The sequence below is a fragment of the Hippopotamus amphibius genome, chromosome 13, assembly GCF_030028045.1.
Source record: "Hippopotamus amphibius kiboko isolate mHipAmp2 chromosome 13, mHipAmp2.hap2, whole genome shotgun sequence".
Lineage (NCBI taxonomy): Eukaryota > Metazoa > Chordata > Mammalia > Artiodactyla > Hippopotamidae > Hippopotamus > Hippopotamus amphibius.
In genome coordinates this window covers 1,462,183-1,480,023 of record NC_080198.1, presented here as the reverse complement: position 1 = coordinate 1,480,023, position 17,841 = coordinate 1,462,183, and the positions used below count along the sequence as shown (strand labels likewise).

General features: G+C 66.4%; 1 protein-coding gene across 2 annotated transcripts in view; it reads right to left on the bottom strand.

Moving 5' to 3' along the window:
• Nucleotides 1–628: 628 nt before the first annotated feature.
• EEFSEC (eukaryotic elongation factor, selenocysteine-tRNA specific) overlaps nt 629–17,841 on the bottom strand; it is a 142,956-nt gene continuing 125,743 nt past the window's right edge. Inside the window, exon 7 of one of the 2 annotated variants that reach the window (XM_057706277.1) lies at nt 629–1,094. In XM_057706277.1, the coding sequence (XP_057562260.1) occupies nt 907–1,094 (188 nt within the window). In that variant the 3' untranslated portion in view covers nt 629–906. The remainder of the gene's footprint in view (nt 1,095–17,841) is intronic. The other variant, XM_057706278.1, reaches the window with a different exon arrangement.

Genomic DNA, 17,841 nt, shown 5'->3' with positions numbered 1-17,841 from the left:
CTTAATATTTTCAACGCCACTTCTGCAAACTGCAGCACCGTGCACCGCTTACCAGGGTAAAAGGGAGTGCTCCGCGTCCACCTGGAGGCCAACGAGAGGGACGCTGGGACATCGGTTCCTTCTGCTACTGTCTTCAGAGGCTTTGGTGCCCCTCAGTCTGCCAGGGCTACCACGTCTCCCGGTGCAGAGTGTGGACAGCTTGGCGGCAGGGCGGGGTGGCTCGAGGTACGGGTCAGCGGAGCCAGGGTGGGGCTTGCTGGGCTCTGGAGGGGGCCGGCTGTGGGGGCCTCATGCAAGGCCTAGGGGCTCCCGGGGTTGGGACGCAGGGGCAACCCCCGCAGCCTGCCTGCCGCCCCAAAGAACTGGCCTGGCACCCGGGGTTCCCTGACACCCCCTACGTGCCCTTCCTGGACTCAGCTGCCCAAGGGCCCCCAGGCTTTCTCAAGGCCCAGGAGCCCCGAGCGGCCACCAGCCTGGCCCGAGGGCCGGACACTTTGTGGACCCCTCAGCCTTTTGGGCTCTGCGTTGGGGCCCCTCCCCGAGCCCCGCTCTCAGCAGGAGGCTTGGCGCGTCCTGACATTCCCCTTGGGAGCAAATCTGGGGAGGGTTGGGGGACTTCCTGAAATCACAGAGAGACCAGCAGAGCGGTGGGCACCACGGGACATTTATTTGCAGCTGCCAAGCACTAGGCTGCCAGCAGGGCAGCCTGGGAGACAATGGCCATCACGGTGGAGCTGAAGCCCACTCCTGCATGGGTGCCGTCCCCCGGCGGGAGGGGGTGGTGGAGGAACAGAGCCGCCCCGGGCCTCTCGCGGGGGCTGCGGGGACAGCCTGGGGGTGGAGGCACATGTGGCGCTGTGGCCTGGCCGGGCCCGGGCAGCGTGCCCTACGGCGGCCGGCAGGCACTCAGGGAGACTGGACCATGCGCTTGTGGGTGTCGAAGACATAGCGCTTGAAAGACAGGCTGAGAGCCACGTGCTGGGCGGGCTCCGACCGCTCGGCCTCCTCCTGCTTGGCCGCCTCCCCTCGGCCAGCGCGGCCCCGCTTCTTCAGGGCGGGCGTCAGGATCCTCTTGGACTCGGGGCCGAGGCCACCTGCGAGGCACAGAGGGAGAGCCTGTCACTCTGCCACCCGCCACCCCGGACGGGCACGCACGCTGGCCCAGCTCCATCCCGTCCCCCGACTCAGCCATGCCCCCCGGCAACACCCCTCCTGCCTGCCTCCCCCGCACCCCAGCCCCTCACTGCGCTGGGCCACGCCACCGCCCATGCCACTGCCTGCCTGGCCTGGAGCTCAGCAGGGCCCCTGCCTGCCCACCCACCCCGCCCTTGGTGGCCGTGTCCTCTCCTGCTCGAAGTGGCCCGCTGCTCCCGGCACGCTCATGCTAAGACTTTCACCCTGAAACTTGGCATTTGAGGCCCCCTGGGCCCAGTGCTCTCCGTGCCCTGCTGTGTGCCGGGGTGGTGACCTCTGCAGATGGCATCACAGGTCTGCCAAACGACCCCAGCGGATCGGAGGACGGAAGGAAGGAACAGTGGGGTGACAGTCCCACTCCCTTTGGCCAGTAGAGCCTCCGGCTGGGTGCCCAGAGCCGGCGTGAGGTCAGGGTGGGCACGAGGCAGTGGGTCCCTGCCCCACACCCAGTGCACCTGCTCTGCCTCCACCAGCCCCTGAGGGGTGTCCTCCCAGCCCCGGTCTTGCCTGGGCACCGGCTTGCTCCCCGAAAAGAGGAGCCCGCGGAAGCCCAGGTTGTGCTTCAGTGCTGGGAGGACCCTGGCCGTCCTGTCCGCTGGGCCCTCCGCGTGCATGTGGAGAACAGAGCCCCGAGGAGGGCAGTGCCTTGCGTGAGGCCCCAGAGTCAGCTGGGAAGAGCCAGGATGTGAACTCTGGGCCACATCCAGTGGCAGACGCGGGCTGCTGCCACGCAGCCCATCCCTCGGGGCGTCTACTCGGAGCAGACTCCGGAAAAAGGTTCTGCAGGGGAACCAGACTGGGTGAGCACTGCGTACTGGCCTTGCAGCTCCCGGACGTTTAGAAAGGTGACCAGGAGGCTGGTTCAAGGGACAACCGCAGAATCAGTTGGGGACGGCCCTGCCCGCTGCAGGAGGGGCTCGGTCTCCCTCTGCACTGCCCACCTCAAAGCCTACGTCCTCTGGAGAGGCCAGACTCTCGGGGGATGGGGCTCCAGGATGCTGCAGGCCGGGGGGCGGGCTCTGTGCCAAGGGGAGCCACCCTCCTGCTGGGCAGCCTGGTGTCGAATCGCAGGCCCCACCCCCAGCTGGTCTGCACGCCCTGGGATGGGGTGTGGGGCGTGCGAGTGGCCCCGGGCCAGCCCTCGAGCAAGTGCCAGGCCTGCAGGTGTGGCTCTGACTCCCCGAACTGGAGCCCCGGTCTTCCTTCTGCAAGAAGGTGGCTGGCACCAGACCCTGACAAACGGCACAGGCGGCCCGTCTCCCTCTGGTGCCAGGAGGTCTGATGGCTGAAGAGGCGTGGGGCTCCCCGGCGTCTGTGCCGGGCCAGGGAGACAGGCGGGGCCCAATCAGCGGTCCATCTCGTCCACGATGGCTCTCGTTACACACAGTGCATACCTTGCGCTGCCCGAGGCAGGCAGAGCTGGAAAACCTATCTGGCGTTGGCGGAGACGCAGCCATCAAACAGCTCTTCTGAGATGGCCAGCCTGGTTCCCCTGCTCCAACACGGGGGGGCCTGGGCACAAGGCCAGGATGCCCACCAGCCGAGACCACACGTGGGGCAGCCGGGCTGCTGGGATTCGTGGCAAGGTCCCTGAGAGCCACCTTGTTTCAAGGTGACCTTTCCCCTCAGCAAGTGGCAAGTGGCAGGCAGCGAGGGCAGGTCAGGGTGTCGTGTGGTTATCACCTGAGAACCTTCGCGGAATCCCCCAGGCCTGGGAGACGACGGTGCGGCTGGCCTCGGGGTTCAGGCCTGAGGAGGGGCAGGCAGGGCCCAAGGCACCAGGCCACCAGGGACACAGCGCCGAGGGCCGGCTTCTCCAGGATGAACCGGGCGGGACCAGGGCCCCCAGGGCCGGAGATCGGGGCCAGCCCCAGGGAGGTGCCGGGGGAGGGGTCGCAGGCAGAGTCCGAGCACCAGGTCCCGGGTGGGGTGAGCGTGGCGCTCGAGGGCAGCGCGTGCCTGCAGCCACGTGCTGTCGGGGCTGCCGGGCCGGAGCACCGGAGGGACGCACTTACACGGGCACGAGGCACACTGTGTGCCGGGTCACGGGAGCCTGTTCGGGGAGGCTCCCCTCCGGGGAGGCCACGGATTCTGATGCCGCTGCTGCCTCAGGCGTCCTGCTCTGTGTCCCCGCGTGCCCGGCCCCACGCAGCACAGGAGGCCTCTGCGGCGCCGCCCTGGGGGACCCCCGCCCTGGGGGACCCCCGCCCTGGGGGACCCCTGTGCTGGCCTCCTCCCCGGTCCCACCCCCAGAGGCTTGGTTCCACCAACGGGACAGAGTCTCTCTTCTTATTTGGCATCCAAGGTCCTGAGCGTCCGCCGGCGCAGGGCTGCCTGTGTCCCCCGCCCCACCAGGCCCCCCTGCCCTGCCAGCGGGCCTGGCGCGGGGCCTCTGGGCGTGCTCCATTTATCTGCAGCACTCGGCCCCGCTCGCGCCGTCTGCCTAACTCCCGCTCAGCCAGTGCCTCGCGGGGAAGGCTTCCCACCCTGGAACCCACTTCGCAGGAGCTGTGCTTTGTGTCCGTCGCCCAGTGGCCTGTGGGGGGGTCAGGGCCCAGGCACAGGGCCTGGCCTGCGGGCTCAGGGAGGGTTTGCTGGATAGAAAGGCAGAACGAGAGGGGTCTCGCTTGGCTGTGCAGCGCAGCAGGCAGAAGGGAAACGCTGCAGCAGAGCCGGGCCTCCAGGACGAGGGAAACACACCCGCGGCTCAGGCGACGTGGGCCCGGAGAGCAGGCCCCCTGCCCGCTGCAACCTGGAGCCTGTGGGGTGGGCGTGAGGGTAAAGCTGCCGGTTTCAGGTCCACGCTGCGCCCGTTATCCCACAGGGCTCACAGACAGCCCTGCTCTTCCTCCCTAAACCTCGGATTCTTGGGGCCCAGCGGCCCCGCTCTACTCCCCGACAAGCCCAGCCCCGGGGATGCGGTGGGGGCGGGGCTGGCGTGACCCTGGGGGTGACGCTGCTGCCCGTGGTTTCCCTTGGGGACACTCTCCCAGGGCCGGGCTGGCCTTTCTCACCGCGCGCCAGCTCCACACAAAGGCACAATGGGCTGGAGGCTGCTGGGCCCTGGCTCGGGCTCGGGCAATCAGGGAAGAATGCTGGCAGCGCACTGCTTCCCAAGCCCTGGCCGCGGGTGCCGCCCTGACACGGCCATCAAAGCCGGCAAATTGCCTCCAACGGCTGGCGTCGCTTTCATGTTGGAGGCCAGACCGGAAGCGGGGCCTCCACGCTGGTGGGCGGCGTGCACCCTCCGGTGGGAACCGAGCCCTGAAAGCAGCTTGGGGTCACGGGCCCCTTGGTGGCCCCTCAGAGCTGCACCAACTCCAGTCATTCCAGCACGCCCCCTCCCGGAGCAGGCAGCTTTAGAGAGAGCAGAGAGGCAGGGCGGGGAGGGAGCCGGGGCAACGGGGGGGGGGCCCTTCGGGGGGTCGGCCTCCTGGGGACGATGGTGGCGGGGAGCACAGAGGAGCACAGCCGGCAGCCGGGCGGGGCTGATGGCCACGCTGACTCCGGGCTGGACGCCCAGCCCGGGAGCCGTGCGGCTGAGGTTCCTCAGACTGGGCCTGGGCTGACCTTGGCTCTGATGGAGCTGGCGGGGCGGAGAGGCCCAGGGAGGACCGGCAGCCTGCTTTTCAGTGGAACACGCGGAGGCAGGTGTGGGGCTGGGAGGGCCTAGCAGGTTAGGGAGAGCCGGGCGGGCGCCCAGAGCTGATGCGAGGGCTGACCGCTCGGGCACCGGTCGGCCCCCCTCCTGCTGACCCCCCGGAACTCCGGGGGTGAACCTGGGCTCTCTGGGGGTGCTGGCGACTTTGGACGCCCTGCCGTCGCTTTGCAGGCCTGGTTTCTCGTGTTCAGCCTCGGGAGGGGTGAGCGTGGCTGGCTGGGGGCGGACGCTGCCTGCTTTTTCCCTCCTTTCTCTTCCTGCTGTGGACCCCGTATGTAAACAAAGATGCAATTTGCTTTAAAAAGATAAGGTGATTAAGTTTCTATCGGACGCGTGCTCTGCGGGCTGTTCCCGCAACAAAGGGAATTAGGGGAGGCGGTGACAGACAGGCCCTTCCTTGGTGCCGGGCTGCGTCTGAGGCTCTCCGCGCACACTCCACGGGCTCCACGCGGTCCTTTGATGGGCGGAGGCGGAGGCAGTGGGCGCCCGCACCCCCATTTTGATGTCTTAATGTTGCCTAATTCCTCCTTTAATTTATATTAAGCTTCTTAGCAGCAATGATGAATTCTTCAAAAAAACAAAAAAGGACCCTTCGCAGAAATCTTTCCCACACCATGTAAATTGAAATTATAACGCAGCCAAGGCTTTGAAGATTGGGGGTGTGTGGGGAGTGAAAACCAGCACGTTGTGTGGAAGGAAGGGTTTTGTTTTAAGGCAAAAAACGAAACCATTCTGAAATAGGAAATGACTTGGTCTCAAGAATCAGACGGAGGCTCAACCACGGTGGAAGAAGGCCCAGGGAAGAGGAGCGTCCGTTGTCACTTGGAAGGGGTGCGGCTGGTGCGGGCCTGCTGGGCTCCTGACGTCCCCACGCCGTCCAGTGCCGGCTCCTGCCGGCCCTCGGCCCAGGGCAAGCACGCCACCCACCTGGGACGGGCCGCACCCTTGGAGGCGGCTGGCGGGCGGTGTCGCTGAGGCTGGTGGTCAGGCAGCCAGAGCTCACTTCCTCCCACCCAGGGCTGTTCCCCGGGTGCGGCCCGGAAGCCCAGGCTAGACCTGAACCCTCGCCGAAGCCGCACAGCTGCAGGAGGAGCCCGCCTGGCACCCCACAGGCCCCGAGGGGCAAGCCCTGCCCTGGCCTCCTGGCAGGAGCCTCCAGGCTCTCCTGCCAGCTCCTTCTTCTGATCTGCCCTCGGGGCGGCGGCCAGAGATCCTTCCAGAACAAAGACCTGATCATCCCTTCCAGCTCAGAAACCTCCAGCCGCTCCTCAGGCAGGTATCCAGATGCCTCGAACCAGGCGCTCGCCAGCTGCCTCTGCACACCCCGTGCCTCCTCACCCCTCCACTCAGCCCCGCACAGACCCCCCCACCCCTGCACAGGCCCCCCCACCCTGCACAGACCCCCCCCCCCCGTACAAACCTCCCCACTCACCCCTGCACGGCATTCCCACCCTGCACAACCCCCCCTCAGCCCTGCACAGCCCCCCCTCAGCCCGAGGTGCCTGCCTGGCAAACCCGACTCCTCCAGTCTCAGCAGAGCTCAGGGTGTGGTTCTGGCCTCTCTGAAGCCTTGCAGGCCTTCCTCCTCCCTCCATACTGTCCCAGGTCCAGGCCTTCTGTCCCCAGGAGATAGGGTGCAGCCCGCAGGCACGGCCAGCATTTCCAGGAAGGGGGTCTCTGGCCACCACGCACACCTGCACCATCTCATCTGCTGGGCTGAGCCCTGAAGGCCGCTCTCTCCCCCTGGCGGCCCCCAACCCCCGGAGAATCAGAGCCGCCCACCTGTCTGCCCGGCTCGCATCCCCCTCCCAGGCGGAGCTGGGCCTGGCCTGTCCACCTGCGGGGGGCGGGAGCGCTGGCATGCCCCGCCCCCCCCGCCACCTGGGGATCTCCCCTCCGAAAGCAGGGACCTGGGCACTCATCCCTCCCCCTCGGCCCCTATCGCAGGGTGGGCGCAGCCGGCCACGGGGGTGGCGACCGTGCAGAGGGGATGGGCTCGGTGCCCCAGGAGCAGGGGCCGGCCAGGCGGGCTGGGGCCCTGGTGTCCGCAGCCTGAGGCTGCTGCTTCCCTGCCTCGGGGGCAGTGCTTGGGGGACCTTTCCCGGCGGGCCCTCCGGGCTGAGGTTCGACCGCGTCTCTGGGTGGGGAAGGTGGGCTGGAGCGCGAGGCCTGGGCCTGGCCTGTTGGGCCCTGGGGAGGGGGCTGTGCAGCCAGTGGCGGGGACAGGCCTGGCCAGGTCACCCCTGCCACCACCGTCCCCGCGACTGCTTAGCGAGCACGCCTCCACACACCAAGCGTTCGGCATCTCCTACAAGCCTCCAGACATCCCACAAGCCACGTTCCAGGCAGGAGAGGTGACTGCGCAGGTCGCACGGCTAGTCAGGCCCGTGGCCTTACAAGTCACCCCCTGACGCGGGCCTGGCCGCCCCGCGCTGCTGCTTCTCACAGGGAACACAGCTGAAGAGCCGGGCCGGGGCGCAGGGCTGGGGAGGAGAGGGCACAACTGGGGCTGCCGTGCCCCGCAGTGTGTCCGACCCGGTGGGGACCCTCTCTAGGTACTTCCAGGGACGAGGCCTCCGTGCCTCCGTGCCCTGGGTCTCGACGGGACTGCTGGAGCTCAGCACCGCGCAGCGACGCTGAAAGTGGTCTACATGGCGGGGGGCGGGGCGGGGGGGGCCTGAAGCGGAAAGACCATCTTATGTGAGGCAGGCTTGGCCCAGACGGCCCACGGGCGGCCACAGCACTGACCCCGCCTGATGTCCGCGGGGCCCTGCCCCCGTGCAGGCACTGCTCCCGGTGCTCCAGGACAGCAGGGCCCTGAACCCCACACTGCGTCCTGAGGGGAACTACAAACGAGGAAGCTGGCTTGAGGTCGTCAGCAGGGAGCCCGGGGTCACAGCCAAGATGTGCTGGGCTGAGCTCAGACACCCCTCTGCCCAGGCCTGGCCCGGACCCACGACCTCCATCGCGGTGCCTGCAGCCTCATCCCGAACCGGCCGCGGCTCTCCGAGGGCAGAGACCGGATCCCGGAGCCTGGCCCAGGAAGGACGGGAGAAGCACGCTCCCTGCCTCCACTCACACGCGGAACGCACGCCGTCCACACCGCCCTGCAGAGGCGGAAGCTGGGCCGGGCTGCGGACGACGCACAGAGAAGCAACCCCAAGCCCCCAGCACCGCCCGCAGCCCCACTCTCCCCCGGGGGGCAGGAGGACAGGGCCGTCGCTCCTCTGACGGCACCACGAGGGCCTCCTCGCTGCGGGCACTGAGGCAGCCGACTCTGCCAGGGATGCGTACACACACACACACACACACACACACACACATCTCTGGAACAGGAGAGCCCCCGAGGGGCAGGGGCCACGCCTTCCAGAGGCTCTGTTCAGCCCCTGGCGGCCGCTCCACCGGCGACAGGGAGCAGCCTACGGCAAGAGCTGGGCGGGCGGCCACGGAGCCGGGAGCCTGCGGCCCAGTCTGGACACGGTGGCCTTACTGTCCTGTTCTGAGCGGAGGTTTCCTCCTGGGTCAGGGCGAGGGATGCGGGGCTACGGCGCGCGAGGGCTCTGCCTCCAGAAGCCCACGCCGCTCCTGGACTCCTGAGCTGCCTCCGCGGAACGGCAAGGACGCGCCCCTCCTGCAGGGGCCCCCCACAGCAGCCCCTCGAGGCCGGCGGGGGAGGGCACCGTCCCCACCACCGAGGAAGCGGACGTTTAATACTCCGAACGCTCACTCCCTGAACGTGTATACTCTTCAACAGCAGTTAATCTTCAATTAGAATACCTAGAGCAGAAACTCAGATAACTGGTTTCAAAAGTAGAGCTTATTGACAATAAAAGTCTTCTTCATATTGCTTTCCTTTTAAAAAAAATTCCACATATTAAAAATGTCATTTTTATGACTCTGGAAAAACCCTCATCCAGAATAATGAAGGGGCACAAGGGCCCGGGGGCAGCCTCTCCCAGGGCCCACGTGTGGCAGCCCGATGACGCATCGGCCCCACTTCCAGTGCGGCGGGTGCCGTGGCGGGCAGGCGGGTGCGGGCGCAGGCTGTCCTCTCCGGTGACAGGGGAGGGCAGGGGCGCGGCAAGGCCGCTCTGACAGTTTACCCCTCCCTGACCTGCAGGCTGTGGCCGGGGCGGGCGCAGGGCGCAGGGCGGCCCGCCCCCACACGCACCCGGGACCAGGTACGCACGCGCAGCCCCTCGGAGGCACCACTGGACTTGCCGCTGGCTCACAGGCCCGGGGGAGGCAGGCGTGGGGGGCCGACCCACCCCTCACCCCTCCAACACCCACGTGCCCTCCGAGGCTGGCTGGACGGCTACCGGAGCCCTACAGCATCCACTGGACAGCCGCCCACCCTGTATCCGCCAGGTACCAGGGAGGGAGCCCTCACGCCCACGTCGCCACGTGGGTCCCCACGCCCCAGGGCAGGGCCTGGCACAGAGCAGGTGCTATAGGTGGCATCACGGCCTGGTGCTCACCGCACTCTGGTCCTTCTCCCCTGCACTGCGCACCGTCCCTTCCGGGGGCTCCCTGCCGGCACCACGGGGACGGGGTGCCCACCCGGCTCGGCACTGTCCCTGCAACTGCTGACGGGCTGGCGTGGACCCTCACCAAGCGGTGCACGTCCTCCTCCTGCCAAAACGCCATCAGAGGCTCTGCCCTGGGCGGGATTTCGTGCATCTGTGGCTCAGCTCTCTCACTGTGGCTGGGGCGGGGGGGGTTACGTTACATGTGGAAGCCTGTCCCCGAGTCTGGGGAGGGCACAGCTTCAGCACAGAGAGCTCCAACCGGGCATCTCTCTGCCCTCAGGGGCCTGGGCCCGGGGGCAACAGTACTGGCGCACCTGAGCTGGTGTCCCCGTGCTGGCAGGACACACAGGGATCGCCGCACGTGTACCCAAGGACGGCTGCCCCTGCACCACCGCCAGGCAGCACGGGTCGCCGGCTCAGAAGCCCCCGCTCCACTGGGCGCCTGGGGACGGTACCTGGATCCGTGTCCGTGCTGGGGAGTGGGCCACACGAGCCCTGCTCCACAGGCAGCAGCCCCTCGCAGAGGCAGTGAGCGGCGTCCTCCGGAGCCCGGGGCAGGAGAGCTCCGCGGACGTGCCCTGCCTTCCCAGCCCTGGACACAAGGCTTCCTCCTGTTTTTTCAGGTAAAGCTTGTGGGTCTTAAAACGTCAGGTGCCCACGCTGCCCGTACCAGGGAGGGAGTGGCGCGTGCTGCTCCGAGCACACAGATGCGTTTCCACCGTCCATCTGGTCTCCGTACCTCTCTCTGCCCCTCCATCCCAGGCCACCCTTCCTCCTGGAGCCAGAAGCACCCTCACGAGGTGCCCCAGGAGACCCTCTGGGGACCCCAGCAGGTTCCTCCAGAAGACTCTCCACGGGTCCACCTCCCTGGGGGAGCCCCGCCCCCCCGGTGTCCCCCCCGCCCCCGCCCTGGGCAGCAGGAGCGCCCCTCCCGAGCAGAGCCAAGGCTCCTCGCACCTGGAATAGCCTTCCCCAGGCTGGCTCCCTGCCGCCATCGCGGCCAACCTCAGTGCCGCAGCCTCCTCCGAGGAGGCTGCCCCCCTAACGGGGCCCACGGGCGGAGGTGTCTGGGGCCTCCTTCCCAGGGCTCACACTCTCATCAGAGACAAAGACGAGCAACGCCGGCCTGGGCGCGGCAGCCAGCAGCCGCAGCATCTGTGAGATGCACGCATGACCCGCCCACCTTCAGACCTGGGACACTGGACGTGCGATTCTGCGTTTCTAGCCTGTCCTGAAAAGCCAGAGGGCCTACCCTCACATACCCACCCCGCAGCCACGGGGGGGACGTGGCGGCTCCTGCGTGGCCTGCGCCGGGCCCATCAGCTCCACTCACCTCTGTCACCTGCCCGTCCTTGGAGGCACCTGAGCTGGTGACCCAGCAGTGTAGGCATCTGAGCCCCTGCCCCCAGCTCCCCACCCCAGCGCCCCTGGCCAGGGGCCGTGCTCAAGTGCTGGCGGTGCCCGCTGGGCAGGGCTCCGTCCAGGCTGCAGTGCCAGAGGGGCACAGGCTCCCCCTCCTGGTCTCCCCCAGGAAACAGCCCGGCTGCGCTCGGATCAGCTGTGTGGCTTCGCGCGAGACATCTGTCTCTCTGTGCCTGTCTCCTCATCCAAAAAACGGGACAGCAGCCGAAGGCACTCTGCAGGGTGGTCGTGCGGCCCACAGAGTCAATATGACACAGAGCACCTGGGACAGCGTCCAGCACAAAGCAAGTCTACACAGCGTGAACACATTACCACACCACCAGCACCACCGCCGGGGAGTCCACCGGGCATGCGTGACAGCACACACTGAGGACTTACAGCCCCAGGCCCTGCCCTGGAGGTGGGGACACAGTCGTGCACGGGTTACCTCCGCAAGGGCACAGACTGGCGACCGGCACGTGACGGAAGGAGAGGGCAGGGCGCAGGAGGTGTGGCACAGGGGTGGCTGCCGTGCTGAGCTGGGGGGTGGGCACGAGAGGGGCCTTCACTCAGGACCCGCGTGGGGCAGGAAGGAGCTGGGCGCTGTGCGCAGCCACCCCGTCTCCACGGCAGGCGGGCAGCCCCCAGGAGGGCCAGGGGCCACGCGGGACCCGAGCTGCCTTCCTCCTGTGGACGCCACGGGCTGGACCGACGCCCTCCAGCGTGAGGCTGGGGCGGCCGTGGGAAATGGGAGTTATTTTTTCTCTCTCCCTCTCTTCTCTCTTCCCAGGTTCATCCCAGTGCGGCCGTGAGGGTATGAGGGAGAGAGGGCAAGAGTTGAGAGCACAGGAATTTATGAGCTCGGAGCGCGGCTGCCTTTGGTGGGGTGGGGGGAGGGGGGCGCCCTTTGCCAAAACAATATTTAATTTTTTTAAAGGCAGCTACAAAGCCATGATTAAGCTTAGGGCCCTAAAACAAGCCCATAAAATCGAAAAATATTTATCTGGAAGGGTGGCAAGTCCAATAAAAGTTTTATGAATGTTTTACAACTGCCCTGTCAGGAAGCTGGCCTCTCACTCACCCCCCTTCTGTGAAAAAACAACACACACACACGCACGCGTGGGCACGGACACACACTCACGGGCAGGGACACTCTCACAGGCACGGACACTCACGGGCATGGACACTCACGGGCACAGACACTCACGGGCACGGACACTCACGGGCACTGAGACTCTCACGGGCAGGGACACTCACGGGCACGGACACTCGCGGGCACAGACACTCACGGGCACAGACACTCACGGGCACTGAGACTCTCACGGGCAGGGACACTCACGGGCACGGACACTCGCGGGCACAGACTCAGACGCGCAGCACACACTCGTGGACACGCATGCTCAGACTCAGCTGCACAGACGTACAGCCCACACAGCTCCTGCCGGCCCGGGACGCCCAGGCGGGCCTGGGGCTGCGGGGAGAGGACCCTGCCCTGGGAGCAGGCCGCACACCTCCGCTCCGGCACGTGCCCTCCTGCTGCGCTGTGCGCCCTGCTGGCGGCCGCAGGGTCTGCTCTCGGCAGGCGAGGCCCCAGCTCCTCCTGCGGACCCCGTGTGGCGGGGAAGCTGCGCCCTGTTTTCCCAGGAGGCTCCCCTCAAGGTCCAGGAGTGTGAAGGCAGCTTCCGACGTCTCCCCTCTGGCAGCCCCAGGGCCCACCAGGAGGCCAGAGACCCGCCAGGGTTGTTATTCCTCCTAATCCGGCAGGTGGGGTCGGGACCCCCGTTTCAGGGGGAGAAAGGGAGGCGCGAAGGGCCCTGCCGACGACGACCCCGGCAGCGGCCGCGGAGACACAAGCTCAGCCCGGCTCCAGAGGCGTCTCCTGTCCTGAGGCTGTGGACGAAGGCCCCGCTGACGGCTCGCACTGCATCTCCCACTGCCCGGGGCTGAGCCACAGGGCCTTTGCACCCGCCTCGGCCCTCCCAGGCCCCCCCCCGTGACTCTGAATCACGGGCCAGCTCTTGCGGTGACGCTGCTTCCTCACACGTGCTCGGGGTCCTCCCAGCCTCGGAAGCTGCGCTCTCCCCGTCACCTGCCCGCTTTCCCCCAGCTCCCGCCTGGAGGTAAGGAGCCAGGGAGGGCAGGGAGGAGCAATGTCTCCTGCCCCTGAGGCACCAGCCCGAGCTGAGCGGAGGGCACGGCACCGGGCAGGGAGCGGCGTGCAGGAGCTGGACTTGGGCTGCAGCGCTGGGTGCAGGTGCCTCCTCCAAGGCCCCCACTGGGCCCGCACCGTCCACCCTGCTGCAGAGGGGCCACCCACCGCCTGGGGCGAGGCCCAGCCCGGGGGCCACTTTCCAGCCACGGGCGCTTGCCTTTCTGACCACAGGAGACGGGGCAGCCGGGTGGGGGCGGGGCTCAGGCACGCGCAGAGGCTTCCAGACGCCTGCCCAGCCACTGCCACGCACTGCCCTTCCCGCGGGAGCGCGGCAGCCTGGCGACCCGACACGACCACCCAGGGGTCTGACTCCACGTCACAGATGGGAAGCGGCTGCAGAGATCGCAAGGACCAAGCCGGGGGCCCCGTTTCTGATTCAATGCCGGGCTTTCCCTTCCCCCCCAGCTCCACCCTGCGGGGGAGGCGGGACGGATTCCTGCAGAGGCCTGATGTTTAGGGCCGACCCCGGGCCTCCATGAAACCAGGCGGAGGACAAGCTGCTCCGAGAGTCCGACGACCGCATCCTTCCAGTGGCGAGAGACGGGCTGCGGGGGCGGCACACAGCGGGATGAGGGCGGGGGAGAGCCGGGGGCAGGGGGGCCTCAGTCCACCCAGGACCAGACAAGCAGGCCTCCCAGTGCCCTCCTGGGGAAGCGCTGTGAGGCAGGGAGACGTGGGGACGACCCACCCTTGCTCAGACAGGTGACAGGTGCACAGGCTGCAGGAGCACACACAGCAGCCAGGTGAGTCGGCTGGGAGCCGCCGGGCCTGCGGGTTTGGGGACGGGAGCAGCACGTGGCCAGCGCGAGACCGAGGACGCAGCCACGGAGAACACAGCAACGTCACCTCTGTCAGGGACCCGACCTCAGGCCGGGAGAGCACAGGACGCGTGGGGAGGGCTTTGCGCACGTGAGCGGATCTTGCTGGTTTCAGGGGTATCTCCTCTGTTCCGTGTGGCCAGAGTTTCCCAGGGTTAAAAACAAACTTTTTTTTTTTTTAGAAAATCAAATACCGGTTAAAGGAGAAAGAGGCACAGCGGGACCCACCGTGCCGCGGGCAGTCTGTCCACCAGGGGCGAGGACGCGCGCCGGGCTGCCGAGTGCGGCCCTCAGTGCCGCCGCCACACGGGCTGCCCGAGACGCACCAGGGGCCACGGGCTCGGCCCTGGGGCCCCGGGGGAAGCAGCACGGCGTCCGAGGGCCGCGACAGAGAAGCAGCGCGTGCCGCGGGGACACGGATGGGCCCACCTCGGCGGGGGCCGGGGCAGGGAAAGAGCGCCTCGGCCCCCGGCTCCCCGTGCTGGCGGATGTCTTTCTGACCAGGCTCCAGGCCCGCTGGGCACACGCCCCTGACAGCCTCCTCCCGGAGGCCCTGCCCTCACGGGGGCCGCAGGGGAGACCCCGGCACGGCCCGTGTGGACGACCAGGGACCACGCCCAGGGTGAGGCCGGCGGCAGATGGTTTCTGTCCAGTGTGCCGTGTGTATGTTCATTGCAGATATTTTCAACGTATTGTGTTACTCAGTCCATCTTGGTGAACGGTCCGTCTTGTAAAATTCTTTTAATGATGTTATTTTTTCTTGCGTATCTTCATCATCTACGATTATTTATAACATCATTGTCTCTGTTTCAAACGCTGGGCATAAACACTGGTGTAACAGTCCTTTGACGGGGTTCATACAGTTTTTACAATTGCTCTGAAATGCTTCGGTGGCCAAAGCGGGAGGAGGCTGGCCATTCTTTTGGGGAGAAAAGGCACCCCAAGTGCTCCCTGCACTTGGTGAAAGGTCCTCCTCCGTCAGGCTGGCTTCCAGGAGAGCTGGCTCCGGACCGGGTCTCAGAGCTGTCTTCCCCACAGACGGGGGCCGAGAGCCACAAAGGCCACGGTCGGGTGAGACGCCAGGGAGAGAGACGGATGGTTTGTTTTCATTTTACAGGGATTATCTGAAACCTCAACTTTCACCCCTCACCTCTCTCCCACCCTCTTTTCTCCCAACCGAGCTGGTTTCCGGAGTCTCCCTGGCCGGCGGTGGCGGGGCCTAGCGTGGGGCTGGCGACCGCCGCAGAGGGTCCCCCTCACCTCGCCCGACAAAGCCGGCTTCGGGCCCCCGTGGGGCTGAGGCGGGCCGGGCTGGCCGGCCTGGGGCTGGGGACAGAGGGCAGCCTGAGGCTCCCGTCCTGCCTGCTCCCCCGCGACCGCTGTGACCTCTCGGGGCTCCCACGGGGGTTTCCAGACACCCCGGGTCAGCACCGCCACATGCCTCAGATCCCGGCCCCTCTGTCCCGCACCCCCCACCCAGAGTGAGCCCGGCCAGCACCCCCCCGGCCCCCAGCCTCTCACCGAGCCCCCTTTCCTCCCTCCGAGCTGCCCGCCGGTGGGGGTGCAGCCCGCCCGCCTTCCTTGGAAGGTGCCAGCCCTCGGATGCGGCGCACGGGTCCCGCACGGGCCCTGCCCTCAGGGCTCAGGCCGTCCTGGGGTCCAGCGAGGGGTGACGCGTCCTTGCAGGTTCGAGCAGCCCTCGGGTCCTTGGCTGTCCCCCGCAGTCTCTCACACGGTGGTGGCCTGGGGGGAGCAGGGGCTGCCTCCCGTGACTCAGCGGACCTGCCTGGGGACCGCGCTGCTGAGGACGGGCCCTGGGTCCGGGCTTAGGCTCAGAGCCTGGCAGGGGCCTGGCACAGAGGGTCAGAGTTGGGCGGGGGCGTCTCTGTGCGTTTGGCTCAGAGCTGTGGACACGCCAGACTCCTTCAGTGAAGTCTGTGGGTTAAAGAGAAACAGAAAGGAAAAAAGTCTCCCACGGTCCCGTCGTTAATACTTCGCTTGGTTTCTTCTTTCTTTTCTCTGCAAAAGCTTCTTTCAACGTGGTCAAGAGGACGTGGAGCGCGCAACTTCGGGTCCTGATTCTTTCCAAAGGGGACTTCAAACGTCAGCGGTGGCTGCCTCCACGTGCTCACGCCCACGTCACGCCCGCAGGGAATCCTCAGGGCCCGCGCGTGGGCCCAGGGCTCCGCCAGGGGACACGACCACCGGACGCAGGGCGTCTGCTCCCCTAGCTCTGCCCCAGGGAAGGGCTCTGCAGGGCACTCCTGGGAGCACCGGGACACCACACAGGGGACCGCATCCCAGTCTACGTGCGCGGGTCCTCGGGGGCACGAGCTGCTGTGCAGGGCAGCGGCACCTCCACAGCCAGCGTCCGGGCGGCTCAGCACAGGGAGTGCCCACGTGACAAAGCGCCAGCAAGTGTGCAATCCGAGGAACGTGCGTGTTCAATAAACTCTTCTTTCGACTCTTCCATGTTTGAAGTTATTCAAAACGTTGAGAAGAAAAATCCTCACAAAAACCATCTTACAGATGAGGAAGTGGAGGCTCAGAAAAGTTAAACTCCAGCCAGGACCTCAGCTTGGGTCTCGCGGACTCCAGAGCTCTTGCTCTCTGAAGCCGCCCTGCTGCCGACCTCCCTGGGCAGGCAGGAACGCCAGGCCGCACACACTCCAGCCTGCCCGTGTTCTCAGGAAAAGCTGGCGTGGTCCTGGTGGGGGCTGCTCCCAGGGGGTGGGGTCCCGAGCTCAGGTCCTCGAGGTCGCCCGATATTCCCCGCCAAGCAGACTCTATAGGCGCGGCTGGGTGGCTGGGGGTGGGTGCGGGGAGAACACATTTTACAGGAAAAGAAAACCAGTTTGATTTCAAACCCCAGAGGGAACACGCAGGCCAGAGGCCCATTGTCCGAAGGTCTATTTATGGGAACACGACAGTACCCACAAGCAGGACTCCTGGGAGCCCCTCCCTTTGGCATCAAGATGAGTTTCCACTTTCCCTCCTTGCTGGGTTTCCAGAAGCCTCTCAGCCAAATGGCGCCCACTTCCACCTGGGGCCTCCAGGCCTGCTGGGCCAGGTGTCCGGCTCCTCCGTGCCTCCGGGTACCCTTCAGGGAAGTGGGGTGAGGGAGACGTCATGTAAAAACCCAGATCCTCAGGCTCTCCAGAGAAACAGGAAGACCTGGTGGTGCTGTGGCCGTGCTGCCGCCCGCAGCCCCTGCCCGGCGGGGCCTGTGCTCCCAGGACTGCGCACCACACGGGGGCCCATCAGGGCCGCTGTGTGCCTGGGCTGGTCCTCGCAGCCCCTCGCGACAGGATCGTTACCTCCGTTTCACCGGGTGGAAACGGAGGCTCTGAACACATGCGCTGCCCGGGTGCCCTCCTGAGCAGGGCTGGAACGCGGGGGCCTGTGGGAAAGTGGCCTGGCCTGTGAGTCCTCAGCCAAGAGACCGCATCCAGGCACCACGGTCAACCACCCAGACACTGGCTGTTTGTTTGTTTGTTTCTTTCTTTCTTTTTTAAAGAAATTTATTTATTTATTTATTGGCTTCATTGAGTCTTCGTTGTGGGGTGTGGGCTTTCTCTAGTTGCGGCGAGTGGGGGCTATTCTTAGTTGTGGTGCATGGGTTCCTCACTGCGGTGGCTTCACTTGTTGCAGGGCACGGGCCTTAGGTGGGCGGGCTTCCGTAGTTGCAGCACGTGGGCTCAATAGTTGTGGCTCATGGGCTCTAGAGCACAGGATCAGTAGTTGTGGCACATGGGCGTAGTTGCTCTGCAGCATGTGGGATCTTCCTGGACCAGGAATTGAACCTGTGTCCCCTGCACTGGCAGGCGGATTCTTAACCACTGAGCCACCTGGGAAGCCCTGACACTGGCTGATTCTTAAACTCTTCTTTCTTAAGAACAAAACACAGATAGCTTTTCCCCCGACCTTGTTTGCATGGCTGCAACTCCTGCCCTGCCCGCGCCGACCTGCTGCAGGCGAGACTGGAGGCAGGACCAGGGCGTGACGCCTGCTCCGTGGCGAGCTGTG